Source organism: Zootoca vivipara, chromosome 5, assembly GCF_963506605.1.
Source record: "Zootoca vivipara chromosome 5, rZooViv1.1, whole genome shotgun sequence".
In the NCBI taxonomy this organism is placed as follows: Eukaryota; Metazoa; Chordata; class Lepidosauria; order Squamata; family Lacertidae; genus Zootoca; species Zootoca vivipara.
In genome coordinates this window covers 45,871,487-45,884,740 of record NC_083280.1, presented here as the reverse complement: position 1 = coordinate 45,884,740, position 13,254 = coordinate 45,871,487, and the positions used below count along the sequence as shown (strand labels likewise).

General features: G+C 41.3%; 3 protein-coding genes across 8 annotated transcripts in view; 2 read left to right on the top strand and 1 right to left on the bottom strand.

The window, feature by feature from the left end:
* SLK (STE20 like kinase) overlaps positions 1-4,854 on the bottom strand; it is a 46,920-nt gene extending 42,066 nt beyond the window's left edge. Inside the window, exons 1-2 of one of the 3 annotated variants that reach the window (XM_035133912.2) lie at positions 4,497-4,854; positions 3,223-4,058 (exon numbers count right to left, since the gene is read on the bottom strand). In XM_035133912.2, coding sequence (XP_034989803.2) covers positions 3,223-3,372 — 150 coding nt within the window. In that variant the 5' untranslated portion in view covers positions 3,373-4,058; positions 4,497-4,854. The remainder of the gene's footprint in view (positions 1-3,222; positions 4,059-4,496) is intronic. The other 2 variants (XM_035133911.2, XM_035133913.2) reach the window with 2 other exon arrangements.
* Positions 4,855-4,966: 112 nt separating this feature from the next.
* Positions 4,967-13,254, top strand: part of STN1 (STN1 subunit of CST complex) — a 37,561-nt gene continuing 29,273 nt past the window's right edge. The window contains exons 1-2 of one of the 4 annotated variants that reach the window (XM_035133363.2): positions 4,967-5,099; positions 11,221-11,430. In XM_035133363.2, coding sequence (XP_034989254.2) covers positions 11,298-11,430 — 133 coding nt within the window. In that variant the 5' untranslated portion in view covers positions 4,967-5,099; positions 11,221-11,297. Of the gene's footprint in view, positions 5,100-8,024; positions 8,135-11,155; positions 11,431-13,254 lie in introns of those variants that run through there. The other 3 variants (XM_060274720.1, XM_060274721.1, XM_035133365.2) reach the window with 3 other exon arrangements.
* On the top strand, positions 6,019-6,919 carry LOC118093724 (ubiquitin-related modifier 1-like). Its single transcript, XM_035133373.2, has one exon. It carries the CDS (start codon positions 6,289-6,291, stop codon positions 6,592-6,594), a length of 306 nt encoding a protein of 101 aa, XP_034989264.1. The 5' UTR covers positions 6,019-6,288; the 3' UTR covers positions 6,595-6,919.

Below are 13,254 nucleotides of genomic sequence, written 5' to 3'. Positions count from 1 at the left end.
GAATGATTAAATTATCAAATGTACAGCCTTAAATAATTACGGTACTTTTGACTAAACTTGAAGAGAATAGCACTGCATGTGCAAAACTTCCAGAAACTAACATGATGCAATAAGATCAGGAGACTGGCATCTATAACTGTATGAATGAGTCATACAAGACACACTTTAAACCATGTTCCACAGAAATGCTGTAACAGGATGTGCAATTTATGGTGTTCTGGGAGTTGCTAAATCACAACTCCCATCATCCCCAACTACCGACCATACTGACAATGGCTACTGGGAGATGGAGTATTATAATATCTGGAGGGCCACAGGTTTCCCACCCTGTCCTTGTGCTATAATAATAATAATAATATATTATTATTATTATTATTATTATTATTATTATTATTATTTCTACCCTGCTCATCCGGCTGGGTTTCCCCAGCCACTCTGGGTAGCTTCCAACAGAAGGTTAAAAATACATTAAAACATCAAACATTAAAAACTTCCCTAAACAAGGGCTATACTTTTCACAATAATTTTCAAAAGTAAAAGTGATTTTTTTGTAGTGTTTTATCTTCCTCTTTTAATGCTAATTAAAAGCTAAGACAAAGATTTAGTTTTGTGTATTCCAACATTTACACTTTGGCTTTCTATGCAAATGCAGTTAAAGTGGCTAAATACAAAAACAAAACAATATAATCAAGTAGAATCTAATGAAACCAGCAGAGAGCAAACAAACAACTGTATTCAAAAAGTCTCAATTAAAAAATGCCCACTGAAAGCAACAGTTTTCAAGGAATGTTTGAAAGCAGGTAATGAAGAGGCATGCACATGTCCCTGGAGAAATTATTCCCCAACCGGGGTGCAACCATCGAAAAGGCCTCTCTCACTCAAACTAGCTGCACCTGTGTCAGCAGGAGGACAGCAAACCTCAAGCTGATTTGTCCAGTCCAGGCTGTCAGGGCATTTAAGGCCCAATCAACCTCTTGAATTGACCCTGGGAAGAAATCAAAAGCTGTTAAGTTGGTACAACAAAATTCCTGGTGACTCCAGGTAACAGTTTCGCGGCAGTATTCTGAACCAATTGAACTGTGTTCAAGAGGAGCCCCATGCAGGATACTTTACATAATCTAACCTGGGAGTGACTAAACCATGAACAAATGAGACTTGATCTGATTTCTCAAGGAAAGGGTTCAAGATGGTAGACCAGATAGTTATGTCACAGGCACCTGCATAAATAGGGCAGATGCAGGAACCACCCCCAAATCTGAGCCTGATGCTGGGAGTGCAACCTGGCATAGAACAGATTAAATATTTATCTCAAGAACAGTAGTACTACCAACCAAAACAAATGAGAGGTTCAGGGGAATCAACAGGATCACAGCCCACTATCTTCCTGGATAGGCCACCCAAGAGGGTGAACAAGGCAATCTCTTTTTTAAAAAATGATTTTTATTGCAATCAAAAATACTCATCAACAATTCCCTTTACAATGACATGCGTCTTCTACTTTATTCTTCTAGACATATTTGCATACTTTAAATAATAATTATTGACTTCCCTCTACCTCTTAACAGCTTCTTCTCACTTTATTTCATTTTCTTTTGTACCGTGTCAAAATCCTATCAAACTTCTCTTTATACATAATAACTCCTCTAAATATTTTGTAATTTTGTAAAATTTACTCTAGGCACATCAGAGTTTTGATTTGGGAACCATATTTACACATATAACTTTTAAAACAATCCCATTCTTTCTTCATCCTTAAGCTTATTGCTTCTGTTGTTTTGGCTAGTTCAATATACTCACACACTTTCTTTTGCCACTCTTCCTTAGTTGGAATCAAATCCGTTTTCCAATACAGTACTTGGCAATGAACATTCTAGCCGCAGTTGTTGCATAAAGAAATAACTCTTTTGCTTTCTCTTGAGATGCTTTTTGTCATTATACCCAGTAAGGAGGCCTCTGGTCTTTGGGGAAATGTTTGTCTGAGCATTTTCTTTAATCTTCATAGACCATGTTCCAATTTTTTTAAATTTGGGGACAGGTCCACCACATATGATATAGGGTTCCTTCCCCCTGTTTACACCTCCAACATGTGCTCTTATTATTTTTATAAATTTTAGCCAATTTACTTGGAATCAGGTACCACCTGTAAATCATTTTCATACAATTTTTCTTTTATCAAATAACAAGCGGTGAATTTTAAATCTGTTTTCCACAATTTCCCCCCGTCTTTCATTAAAATAGGATATCCAAAGTCTTGTTCTCATTTTACCATTACGTCCTTCACTTCTTCATTTTTTAGTTCCCAATCTAATAGTAATCTATAGGTTTTGACAATATTTTCTTATTGTTTAATAATAATTCTCTCTAATTTAGATATCTGTGTTTCAAATCCATTCTTTTTGTCTACTTTAAATATATCATTTAGTTGATAATACTGTAACCAATCCAAACCTAATTAAGTTCTTCAAAGTTTTTGATTTTTAATTGATCATTATCTTCTTCTAATATGTCTTTATATGTCACCCAGTTGCTATTCATGTTTTTCTTTTTTTTACCGCGATAGCTTCCAAAGGCAATAACCACCATGGTGTATCTGGTTCTAATTACTTTTTGGTATCGTTCCCAGACTGTGTATTAAGATTTTCTAATTATATGATTGAGGAAGCCTCTATGTGCTTTCACTTTGTTATAGCCCAAATACCCCTGCCAGCTGAATCTATTATCTCACCCCTCTACGTCCAATATATTGGTGTTTTTCAAAATCATCCATTCCTTTGTCGAATAAAGACATACAGCCTCATAGTATAATTTGAGGTCCAGCAATGCAAAGCCCCCTCTGTCATTTATCTCCGTCAAAAGTTTATACTCAATTCTAGGTTTTTTGCCTTGTCATATGAACTTTACCAGTTCTTTCTGCCACTATTTAAAGCAGCATGTCCCATTATTATAGGGATCATTTGGAATAATAGCATTTTTGACAGCATTGACATCTTGATAGTCGAGATTCTTCCTCATAGCGATAGATTTAGTCTACTCCAAATTTCCAGGTTTTTTTTTATCTCCTTCCATACTTCCGCATAATTAAAAACAGAATAACCAAAATCCTTCTAAGGATAATGAAATCTTTATGATATAGTGAGATGTTCCCAAGTTACAGGTTATAGAAAAAGACAGTGTTCATATTTCAGGATTACAGCAGGAATATGACAAAACAAAATTTCTTACCTTGAATACTTTTCCAAAAGCACCATCTCCAAGTTCTCCTATAATTTCCCAATAGTCCTCTGGGTTTAAGTCTCTCTTGACATGCTCATACTGCTTCTTTTTCTTCTCACCCCCCAACTTGAAGATCTTACGAAAATTGAAGAATGACATCTTTGCTTTTTAAACTAACTCAAAAACTGTATCAAAACCTCAGAGTAGACAATAGTTTGGCTTTTTCCAACACCTTTCTTCCTTGCTTTATGATCCAAAGGGATAAAAGGCACACAATTGCAGCAGTTATGTCACGTTAGAGCTTTGATGCTGCCAGCAAAGCAACAGAAAAAGTTTTTGACCTTAATTTTTAGCGGCAGTATACAATAATCCAATATCAAGTAGAACAACAACTTTCAAGTCTATCTCGCTAGCTTTAAAAGCCAAAGAACCATTTGATCGCAAATTTCTTGCTCATAATAACCATACCATAGTACATGGCAAGGTCCCAAAGATGCTACTAGCTAAAGTACATTGATGGTCTACAGCCATCAGTTGTGGCAGTCTGGGGGCTGAAAGAAACACATCAGCATAATATTTTTGATGGTGTAGTAAAACATCTGGTGGAGGATACTTGTGCCAAACAACAAAAGGGCAGACAGCTGTATTCAAATCCTACTACAGTACTCCAATACTACTTATTTAGCAACAAGGATTATAGGCACCATTTCAGGACAAGCCTCCTTTCCCTTGATGAAACAGCTTCAGGACTCCAACACTGTGAAGACTGCACATCCTCCTTCATGTTTTGGGTAAAATAAAATAAAAAGACTCCTTATCCAATGGGCGTTGGGAGCCAGTTTCGCCTGTTGGAGAGAAGAGGAAAGTGAGAAAGACCGTCCCGCCTTGACAACTCACGAACTCTCAGGTCCCTCCCCGAAAGACACTTAACCAATCTCCACAACTGTTCAAAGTCAATGATGGATTTTGCTTTAAGGCGTGAGGGAGGGGCTCCACCACAGTTTTTGAGGGATAAAGTGGAGCTACCCCACAAAGCAGGGGGCGTGTGAAATAAATCTCTTCTCTCCCCGCCCCCCTTTTTACTTCTGTGTAGAAAAGAAAAGCCATAGGAGTCTGGGTTGAAGGAGACCTCACCCCTCACCAAGGAGAAGCAGTACCAACGGTCGTAACGACAACAAGCCCCACTTTTCTTAGTATGGAGGGGGGGGTAGGAAGTGGGAAAGGAAAAGCGCTGCGAATAAAGGAGCCCACGACCCACAGGGAAGCTCATTTCAGTCTCTCACCCGGCCCGAGACGGATCCGACGTCTTCGTCTTCGCCGCCGCCGCCGCCTTCTGTGTTCCCACTTCCTCTGTGGGGGCGGGGCAGAGCAATAAGCCTCCTTATGCCGATTTCCTCTCCTCCTCCCCCACCTCCAACCACCACCCAAGCCCGGCTGCACTTCGCTTCTCTCCCTCGCTCGCTCCCAACTACAGTCACGCATGCGCACTCTCTCCTCAGCCACTCTCGATAGAGAGCCTGGTAGAAAAGCCACGCCCAACTCGCTCTCCTCCCGCTCCACTCTCACCGCCTCGCTTTGACACTAAACTACGCATGCGCGGTTTCACTCGAGTTCCGCCAGATGCCTCTTTCCCGGACTCTCGCTGACTATGACTCCCCCCGCCTCTTTCTCATACACAACCCTGTACGTAGCCGGGTTTCAAGGAAACGGGGGCGGAGGAAGGCGGAGAGGGAGGAGCTTAAAAGAGAAGGGTGGCCGCCTGAGGTAGACTTCCTTCCGGTTTCGCCACCCACCTACACCCCTCTCCCGTCCCATGCGCGTGACGCGTAAGAAACACGCCCGTTAGCGGCGGAGAACCAATAGGAGCGCGCCGAGCTCTTTGGCGGGTAAGTGGGGCAGCGTCGACCGTTTTGAGGAGGGGGAGAGATTACAGCAGTTTGAAAAAAGGGGGGGCGGTTAAAAGGGGAAACTTTCTTTTGTGCTGGTTTAGTGGTTTTTGGCAATTCCTTTGTGCTCGGTTGTAAGGGGAAAGAAAAAAGGGTAGGCTTCCTGTTCCCTCCATGTATGGCTGTGTATGTGGAGTTTTTGGACAGGGGAATTTAGGCACAGGTTCGTTACTGATCGTTATGTTCATATAGGATTAGAGGCAATGTGTGTCTTGAGTGTCACTCGCTAGGGAGCAATAGCGGGAGAAGGCTCTTTCCCTCATGCCCTAAGGGCCCCATGGATGTCCGGTTTGTATTGTGGAAAACTAGGGAGTGGACTAGATATGTGTTTGGTCTAGCAGAGTTCTTGTGCTCATAAGAACACAAATTATTTATGGAATTCACTGCCACAAGATATGGTTGCGGCCCTTGGCTTTAAAATGAAAGTAGTTTTTTTATTTAAAAAAAAAGGATAAAAAATAAACAAAGGGCAATGTGTCAGGAACAGTCCACTTCTGAATACTAAATCCTGAGCCCAGATAACAGGGTAAGCTGTTGCAAGGCACGGAAGCTGTGGATATTCCATAGAAATGGGCTGCTGGCCGACAAGATGGATTTAAGGTCTTATCAGGGCTCTTATCCTCTCAAGCTGTTCATACTGTATCAGAATATAGTTTGACAGACTAAGCAAACTTTACCGCAATAAAAAAATTCCTTCAGTAGCACCTTAAAGACCAACTAAGTTTATATTTTGGTATGAGCTTTCGTGTGCATGCACACTTCTTCAGATAGGTATCTGAAGGTATCTGAAGAAGTGTGCATGCACACGAAAGCTCGTACCAAAATATAAACTTAGTTGGTCTTTAAGGTGCTACTGAAGGAATTTTTTTATTTTGCTTCGACTCAGACCAACACGGCTACCTACCTGTAACCTTTACTGCAATAAGTTAGTCTATCCTGAAAAAAAATGTTTGCTTCTAGTTCATTTAATGAAGCTGAACTGTAATAGTTTAATGCACAAGGCACCCATTATGACCTACACAGATATTAATTCCACAGTTTCAAAGTAGAGGCAATAGTGCAGCCTTTTTTCACAGTGTTCCAGGAGGTAGTACTGTATACTCTTTTCAAATAGTTTTCATGTGGAAAGATGGTGGCGCCCTTGTCTCTTCAGCTGGAGTTCAGAGGTGGAGCAGAGCTCTTGTTTGATGGGATAAGAAAACATCAGGTGACTTTGCCCAGCCAGCAAAGACCTTGGGATTTTCGAAACTTGCTGGTGTGGATTAAAGAGAACCTGTTGAAAGAGAGGCCAGAACTGTTTGTGCAGGGAGATTCTGTGCTGCCTGGAATCTTGGTGCTGATCAATGACGCAGATTGGGAGTTGATGGGGGAGCTGGACTATCTGCTCCAAGACCAGGATAACGTCATTTTCATCTCCACCTTGCATGGTGGCTAGACTATGAAAAAGAATATTTGTGCTGGTGTGCAGAAGGGATTCCTGGCCCAGACATAAACATTCCTTGCTTTCTTGGCTGTCACCCCAGATCAGAGTTGGTTTCTCATGAGCTGCTTTTCTTTAATGAAGTCTGCCCTTTTGACACTTGGCTCCTCCCACCCAGTGGTTCAGCTCTCGCCTCCTTTGTCCAAGAAGGCTGAAATAATTTCTGCACTTGGTCACCCTCTTCCTTGCTCCAGGAGGTGCACACCATGGAACAAATGGCTGAAAATGAGCCGCTTTGCACGTGGAACAGCTGAGCTCACCCTGGCTGTCACACTTGTTTGCTGGCTTCTCCTTGGCAGCAGCAGGAAAAGGTCTGTGATCTCCCTTTCCTTCCAATCCAAGCCTTGGATCAAGTTGCAGCCATTAACAGTCATTAAGGCATATGGGGGGCGTTCAAGGAAGATGGCAGATGCAAAACACCCTCAGCCTATCTGCTCTTGATTTACCATGCATGGATTTCAGTTCTGTGACTCAATTTTAAAAAGTACCCATCTAGAGCCAGCTCACAAATGGTTACTTTGAATTTTGATGCCTATGAAGTGCACTTTTGCCTGCCTTTTTGGAAGAAAAAGAAACTAGATGACCTCAGAGTCCCTTCCAACTCTTCTGGAGGCACTGCCTGATGCTGTTCTGCTGCAGCAGCTGCGTATGCACGCAATTGATTCCCCTTTTCAAATTGTCTGCAGATTGAAATCCTACTCTGCAGGATGGTTGTGACAATAAAAGTTGTGAAACTATTTTAAAAAATAGTTTTCATCTGGAAAGTTTACTTTCTCCCTTCTGTTGTTGTGTATGGCTCACACAGTCTGGCCTTGTAGGCTCCAAAATCCACAGACGTATCTCACCCTCCCACTTTCTTCTGGCAACCAATCTCATCTTCATCTTGGAATGCAAGCAGTTAACTTCTCTGTTCTTGGAGGTACAGTATCTATTTGGAGGCAGTAAAACACAAAACTGATATTGTTGTTCCTGTCTGTCTCTGTTTTGAGAGACTTATGGTTTGAAGTATGTACACAGCCTATAGTTCATCATAGAGTTTTTCTCACATCCACTTGAGCCAGCAAGGTTATCAATAGGTATTTATTAACTGGACTTGATGGGGGATGTGACAGTTCCCAATTCCTTAAACCTTTGTATTTTAACAGACTAAAGAACTAGATTAAATATGTTTTCCACTTATCCTTCTGTTTCTGTTGTTTCTTATTCATTCCAATCTTTTTCATATGCTTCCCTTTACCTGCTAAGCTCTGATATCTTTGGTGTTCACTATTACAGTTCCGCCATGATGGTGACAAAAAGTTGGATTCATATTATTGACTGCTGTTATACAAGTGTTCTACCTTTTGTTTAAGGCAGGGATTAAAAACTTGTCTTCCAGAGGTTGCTGAACTACATTGGCTAAGATGACTGGATCTGATGAAAGATGGAATCCAGTAACAGCTGTGGCTGCTCCCCTGCGATGTCACTTCTGGAGGGGGAAAACATGTTCATAGGGGTGAGGTGGCTCAGTTTTCTGATGACACCAAATTATTTAGGGTGATAAAACAAAAAAGGATATTGAAGAGTTCCAAAAAGATATCTCCAAACTGAGGAATGGGCATCAAAATTTGAAATGTGAAAGTGTGTAAAGGGATGCATGTTAGGACAAATATACACTGTTGGGTTCAAAAATAGCAGTAACTGATAGCTTAATGAAAACATTGGCCCACTCTGTGGCAGCTATGAAAAGGACAATTTCCATGTGGGGAATTGATAGGAACGGAATAAAAAATAAAACTTCTAATATATTACTTTTATTAAAATATATGGTGAGATTGCTCTAGGAATACAGTATACCATTCTGGTCACTGCACCTCAAAGAGGCTATTGTACAGCTATGCACTATATATAAGGGCAATCAAAGTGATCAAGGGATCCAGCAACTCCCTTATGTCCTTGGGAAGGAGTGACCAATCAGGCTTATCCCTCAAAGTGGCCATACTAGTACAACTAGCTGCAGACAGGAGGGAGAGGTCGTGATAAAGGCGCTGAGGGAGTGTCAGAAGGATCCCAACAGCCTGGATGAGCTTGCAGCCAGTGACTTGGAGCTGCGCCTCAGTCTCAGTGCCCAGACTGCTGCCCATGGAAGGATGGGGGGGGGGAGCTGGAGAGAGTGGAAATGGGGATGCTTCCATCTCATCAACCATGCTCAGTAGGTAGAGAGACAGATCTATACACCACATTCATATTTTTTTAGTTTTCTTTCGACAAATTGGTTTCTTAACCTAGAGTTATGTACAGTGGTACCTCGGTTTATGAACACAATTGGTTCCGGAAGTCTGTTCATAAACTGAAGCGTTCATAAACTGAAGCGAACTTTCCCATTGAAAGTAATGGAAAGTGGATTAATCCGTTCCAGATGGTCCGCGGAGTAACCGTTCATAAACTGAAGCGAACTTTCCCATTGAAAGTAATGGAAAGTGGATTAATCCGTTCCAGACGGGTCCACGGAGTACTTAAACTGAAGCGTTCATAAACTGAAACATGGGTGTAATTGGTTCCGGAAGTCTGTTCATAAACTGAAGCGTTCATAAACTGAAGCGAACTTTCCCATTAAAAGTAATGGAAAGTGAATTAATCCGTTCCAGATGGGTCCGCGGTGTTCATAAACCGAAAATTCATAAACCGAGGTGTTCATAAACCGAGGTTCCACTGTATATATGCATTGCACTGTGATTTTCTGACTATGCAGAACTGTTCTCTATTAATCTAGTCATAAGACTGTTAATCATACAAAGTTCTCAAAGCTTTAGTGGATTTAAGACTACTTTATTATCCCGTTGTCCTCAATAATGCCTAATTGCTGCCGCTACTGCATGCATAGCAGGGTCTATGTAGGTCATTATTGAATTCCTCCCTTAGCTGAAAAAGTCAAGCTGCACAGACCTTATAAGTTGCAAGCTTTCTTACTCAGCAAGAGGAGCAGCCCCCTGGTGAACAGCCCTTGTCAAACACTTCCAGTCCAGTTAAGAATTCAGAAAATAAAGATGGGAAATGTGTAGGAAGAACCACAATATTTCTTTTAATGCATCTAACTTTTTGGTATTAAACTGCAAAATCAAATATGTGCCACAATTTCTACCCACTTCATCACTCCATACACTTTTCCTGCCTAACTCTTGGATAGCAAATCTGCTTTGTTGTTAAGGTGCAACAAGTCTCTTTATTGTCTGATGTTTTAGCAGCCTAGCACAGCTACTATTCCTAGTTTGTGGTTAGTAGTAATTGAATGGTAGCACTTTTGACTGTTTTCATGACTGCAAGTACCTGTACTTGTTATGGTTGGCCTCTTATCAACACCAACATCATCATCACCATCATTCTTTTTGGAAGTAAACCTAAAGGCAAAACAATCCATTTGTTTTAGCAACTTGTGTGCTTTGTAAAGTCACAGCTAATGCTGCATTCATCAAAATGCATAGCTCAATGTAGATAGAACCATAATCGGACACTAGCAACTGCATTTTCTTTGCTTTCGTTTACTCATGACTGTGAATTTACAGATGACATGAACTATGGAAATAGTGTTTCAGGGTTGCTAAACATTTTCTTTAAGAATAAATGTTACATTGTGGTGGCCTGTGACTTTAAACAACAGTTTCATTCACATTGATTTGTATTGCAAAATGATCCTCGTATTTACATTGTGTTTCAAATTAATTATTGGGAAAATTTATTTTGGTTTTAAGTGCACGAAGCCTCATGCAGTTCAAGGCAGGTAGAAATAACATTTTTAAAACCATAATGAGTTGTAGCCAACTGAGTCATACTCCAAGTAGAACAATTGAAATTAAAGAACTTGACTAAATTCCATTGACAAAAATGGAACTACTCTTGAGTATGCCTTAGTTGTATGCAACCCATCCATTCAACAACACTTTCTACCATTCATATCCTGTGTAAATTCATTGCTGAGATTTGGCAGGTAATATGTTTATATACCACTGCCATATCAAGTATTCACTCAAAATTTCAAACTAAGTAAGATCTAAAGACGGTGAAGATGGAATGGGGGAAATGATACTCCCAAATTTGCATTTCATATATGTTTCTTTTGATAGCTTCAAATATAAACAAGTAGCAAACCTTCTATTTGAAAAGAAAACAAGCACAAGCCATGCCTGCTTTTCCAGTGGGTCACAGGAGGATTGCACAACACATGGAGTGCATGCCAGGGATGGAACTAATTAAGGGAAAGCACTGGAGATAATGAAACTAGTCATTGTGTAATAACTGACATTGTATTCCTGATTGCTACTAAAAGTGTAATTTTGTCAGCAAGGAAGGTGGCAACTCTAAATTGATGCAAGGTTTTGGACAGTGGGGTGCAAAGCATGCTGTGACCAGTCTGTAGTCCTTGCTGAAATTCCGCCTCTTGTGATAAACCTGTTTGTTTCTTTCCTTTTAGCAGAGCCTAGGTGCTGCATAAAATGCATGGAGCACTTAGCACTCTTCCTATTTCTGTCATACCATCAACAATTAAAATCATAAAAACTGATCAAGCTAGCATAATGTTTATGTTACACACATTTCCCCCCACAGACTTGCAAACATTTGGTCAGAAGCTCTGCTTGTCTTGGGTTGATACATGGTCTTGGAGCCACGTCATTCACTTCTGAATGTTCGCCGCAGCCACAGAATCAGAAGAAGAGGTCCCTTCATTGTTATGGGGACTGGATCCTATCTTTTCAGCTTTTGCAAGACTGTACATTAAAGATCTACAAGAAATGAAAGAATCAAAACAGGTTCCAGGTGAGTTATGAGATTGCTATGATATGTATAACATCACTGGTTTTAATGAAAAGCCTAGCATTACTATGCTATGGACTGACAATCTGGCTCCAGATAAAACTTTTCTCTCCTGTGCCTGAAAGAAGCTCTGAGGATAGTTAAAACAGCAAAAGAAAATGAGACAATCTGTATATTCCAAGTCCCAGCCTTCCTTCCTCAAGGAAGCCCATGAATCAAACCCTTGCTTGAGTTTCCTGGCCTTGATCTGCCACCTAATCTTCCCCTGCAGGAAAGGAAATAGAATGGTGGATGCAATATGCACCACCATCAAGAGGAGTGTCCCTTCTCTTATGGATATGTCTCCACCCCATCCCATGTAGCGTAAAGTCATTGGATTGGGGAAAGAAGAGGGGAGAAATTCAGTCCCTGGAATTGTCAGTATGTCATTGGGAAGGAGTGACCCATCAAGCTTATCCCTCAAAGTGGCCATACTAGTACAACTAGCTGCAGACAGGAGGGAGAGGTCGCGATAAAGGCGCTGAGGGAGTGTCAGAAGGATCCCAACAGCCTGGATGAGCTTGCAGCCGGTGACTTGGAGCTGCGCCTCAGTCTCAGTGCCCAGACTGCTGCCCATGGAAGGAGGGGGGGGAGGAGGGGGGGAGCTGGAGAGAGTGGAAATGGGGATGCTTCCATCTCCATGTCCTTAGGCTCGCTCAATTGCTGCTTCCTGGGCTTCTGCACATGCTAAGCTGTCTTAAGGTGACCCTTAAGACATGTAGAAGTTGCTCTGAAGGCAGGTGGGAGTTGCAGATTTCCACACAGTATTTGTCACATATTATAGTTTGCTCTTTAGTTGCTATTTGCAGCCTTGTGCTTTGCATTTATGCTTATGAGTAAACCACCAGCTGAGAAACCTTGCTATGCTGCTCTTCTTGTTGACTGTTTGAATGAGTCTGCTGTTTTGGTTTCTTAATATTTAAGGTGAATATCAGAGCAGTCCAATGAGGGTCAGAGGTGACCAACCACAAAAATACCTGAATGTAGGGACCTAAACTATTATTACTGTCCTACAGCTATGGGCTTCTAATTTGAGGGCTAATAATGCAGGAAGTGCAAAGTGATATAAACTCCTTTGCATTAGTGTAATCGCACGTAAATGATGCCTTAGCCCAGGGGTCCCCAAACTAAGGCCCGGGGGCCAGATGCGGCCCAATCGCCTTCTAAATCCGGCCCGTGGACAGTCTGGGAATCAGCATATTTTTACATGAGTAGAATGTGTCCTTTTATTTAAAATGCATCTCTGGGTTATTTGTGGGACATAGGAATTCATTCCTTTTTTTTTCAAAATACAGTCCGGCCCCCACAAGGTCTGAGGGACAGTGGACCGGCCCCCTGCTGAAAAAGTTTGATGACCCCTGCCTTAGCCCATGCAGAAAGAGTGAAAGAAATTAAATTGCCCATCAGCCTAAGGACACCAATATGTATTAGGTTTTTTGGATCAACCCTTTTTGACAAGTGTCTGTAGGGTGACTGAATTTGCATTTTGTAAACAAACATGTTCCTTGTTTACTTGATTTTTTTGCAGGTGAGAAGTAGAGCACATTTTTGGTTTGTCTGCATACATTTGGTCCATACATTTAGAGATTGATTTAGTTTCTGCCCAGTGGTTGATGACTTTAAAAGGCAAGATGTTTGTGTATCAACAGCTCCCATTATGGATTGATGCGGAAGTGTTTCTTTGTTTCATATTCACCAGCCTTCCCGCTCAGTCAGTTTTTAAGGGAGGTGAGATCCTTTCTGTATGGCAGGGTATTCATCCTGGGTCCTGACAGTAAGATACTGTAT

Excerpts from the sequence above, each read along its gene's own strand:
- LOC118093724 (XM_035133373.2), top strand. The coding sequence starts at position 6,289 with ATGGTGGCGCCCTTGTCTCTTCAGCTGGAGTTCAGAGGTGGAGCAGAG.